General features: G+C 34.6%; 1 protein-coding gene across 1 annotated transcript; it reads right to left on the bottom strand.

Moving 5' to 3' along the window:
• Window positions 1-238: 238 nt before the first annotated feature.
• Window positions 239-1,839, bottom strand: LOC112035966 (F-box protein SKIP23). The gene has a single exon (XM_024068790.2). It carries the CDS (start codon window positions 1,795-1,797, stop codon window positions 586-588), a length of 1,212 nt encoding a protein of 403 aa, XP_023924558.2. The 5' UTR covers window positions 1,798-1,839; the 3' UTR covers window positions 239-585.
• Between the last annotated feature and the right edge of the window lie 764 nt (window positions 1,840-2,603).

Genomic DNA, 2,603 nt, shown 5'->3' with positions numbered 1-2,603 from the left:
TTTGTTGTCTCTATATAACATCAAAATCAAAAGCTTTTCTAATGCATTTGAGATTCAGAACATGCACATTATACGTCCTCGAGTAAGTTAGTGAATAAAATTAAGGACTAATGCCTTCTTCATCAATAGACAAAAATAAGGATGATAAGTTCCATTGTTCATCATGTAAGTGAAAAACATAAGTATGACATTATATCATGAAAAACAATAATAGAACTTATAAATTATAGCAATTAAATATTAAAATGGAAAAAACTGTATTATTATTCAATAAACCAATTAATCAAAGACCGATAAATAAAGACAAGTCTTTTACACACATTCACTAGCTTCAATTATTTAAATCAACACATGCAATGCATATATCATATGTAAATTAAAGCTCCGTTTGGGTAAGCTGCGTTCATGTCTGCATTTTTGGCCTTTTTTTTTAAGTCCAGCGCCTGGTGCACTGTTCTTGGGACATGAACAGTGCATCAAGGCAAATGCACAATAAATTCATTAATGAACAGTAACCAAAAAATATATTTTTTTTTTATTTTCAGTTTTCAGTTTTCAGCAAAATAAACAGTATCCAAACGCATACTAAATGTACCAAATTGGAGGAGCAAAGGAAGAGAGGGATTTTCCTTTGTAATGCTGCTTAATGGTTCCATCGTCCATGCTAAATACACCCATATCGTACCCTCCACCATTTAAGCAATTAGGATAGCAGTCAACATTGTCATCTGTAAAATAGATACAATTAGCTTTGCATCCATTGAAGCTTGATGCAGACAAAGACATTGATGAATTGTCGCCCACAAACAATGCTTGATCACCCAAGCTGTCAACATTCGCCCAATCATATTCATTTTTGCTTTTCACTTCAGAAGAAGATTCTAATTTTAAAATTTTCAACCCAGTTGTCACATATGGAATTTCATAGATGATTTCTTGTCCTACTTCTCGTACTTGTTCTTGATCTTGATCTTGTTCTTGTTCTTCTTCAGATTCATCTTCATGAATGTTCACATCCTCAATATCATCTTCAAAGTCATCATTAATGAATTCATCGGCCACAAGAGGACCTTCTCGTATGCGTGAAACCAACAAAAGATCTCCCGATGATTCAACAAGATACTTTTGGATATAATCCTCAGGTTCCTTGCAGAATGTAATACATTCCGTGAACACAATATCACCATCAATGTGACAAACAAAAACGTTACCATGATTGTTTACCGCATAAAACTTTCCCTTGTAGAGTGTAATGTCATAAAAACATTGAGAATCACATTTTATATCAATCCAAGCTTTATATCCCGGTCTAGTGAAGGCCAATGTTTTAAAATTAGTATAGATAACCATGATTATGCAATCACGATCATATTCATGAGTTACAGAGTTCCATGGATTCCTTGATAAAACACACTTGTAAAGAAAGATATCACCATAATCTAAAGGGAAGAGTTCAAAATTGCGATATCGTTCCCAAACGTATGGATGAGGAGGAAGACTTAACTGGTGTTTAGACAATGGATGAAAGAGATTCATCTGGAAATCGATGCCTACACTGAGCAACCATCCAAAAGATGTTCCAACGCATTTTCTTCCAGTAAGTTCGGGCAACTTGAAGTTGTAAACTTTATTGTCAAATACATTGAAAAATACACGTGAATGATTTTTTTGTTCCTTTTCTTCTGCAAGTAGAAGCCAAGGGCACCTAGGAGATAGTGGAGGCTTTTTCATTGAATAGACACGTTGCCATGCCTTGCAGACGGCACCAAAGTTGACAAAATCATCATAGACAGACATACAACACGCTATTTCAGAGAGAATAAGATCCGGAAGATTAGCCCATTCTATGATTTTTTTGTTCCTTTTCTTCTGCAAGTAGAAGCCAAGGGCACCTAGGAGATAGTGGAGGCTTTTTCATTGAATAGACACGTTGCCATGCCTTGCAGACGGCACCAAAGTTGACAAAATCATCATAGACAGACATACAACACGCTATTTCAGAGAGAATAAGATCCGGAAGATTAGCCCATTCAGAAGACATGATGTTTATAGTGTGGGACTGAAAAACAATAATGAAAAAAAAATTAGAATTTGTCAATTTAATTTTTAGTAGGCCATCACAAAATTATAAAGAATATTATTATTAGAGGCAACATGTAATATACTAAATAATAAATCATGTATGTATTTTTTTTTTTTTTCCTTTTTTAGAATGCAGTAATTTCATGTAACAAAAAGATCCAACTACTCTGACAGACTCTACAACATGCAGAATCCAGAGAACAGCCAAAAAAACCAAATAGCAATCCTATTACATACTGAATTATGTTTGCAAGATCAATAAAACACGTAAACATTGATGATTGATATGATACAAAGAGAAAAAGAAATTTGAAGAATATTGTATAAGTACCCACCAACCAAAATCAACAACACACAAAAAGAAAAGCAATTTGCTGATGGAAAAAACAAAAACTTACTTTGTTTGGTTTGGAGGCAGACCCTTTTGCCGATGGTTGAAGAGACCGAGCGAGGTTTGGAGGCAGACCCTTTTGCTGATGGATGAAGAGAGAGAGCGACTGTGAGAGAGAAAAGCAGACCCT

The sequence above is a fragment of the Quercus suber genome, unplaced genomic scaffold (genome assembly GCF_002906115.3).
Source record: "Quercus suber isolate HL8 unplaced genomic scaffold, Cork oak 2.0 scaffold_451, whole genome shotgun sequence".
NCBI classification, from domain to species: Eukaryota; Viridiplantae; Streptophyta; class Magnoliopsida; order Fagales; family Fagaceae; genus Quercus; species Quercus suber.
This window is presented reverse-complemented; position numbering and strand designations above follow the sequence as displayed.

What these genes read in the sequence shown, in the direction of transcription:
- LOC112035966 (XM_024068790.2), bottom strand. Translation starts at nt 1,797, where the DNA reads ATGTCTGTCTATGATGATTTTGTCAACTTTGGTGCCGTCTGCAAGGCA.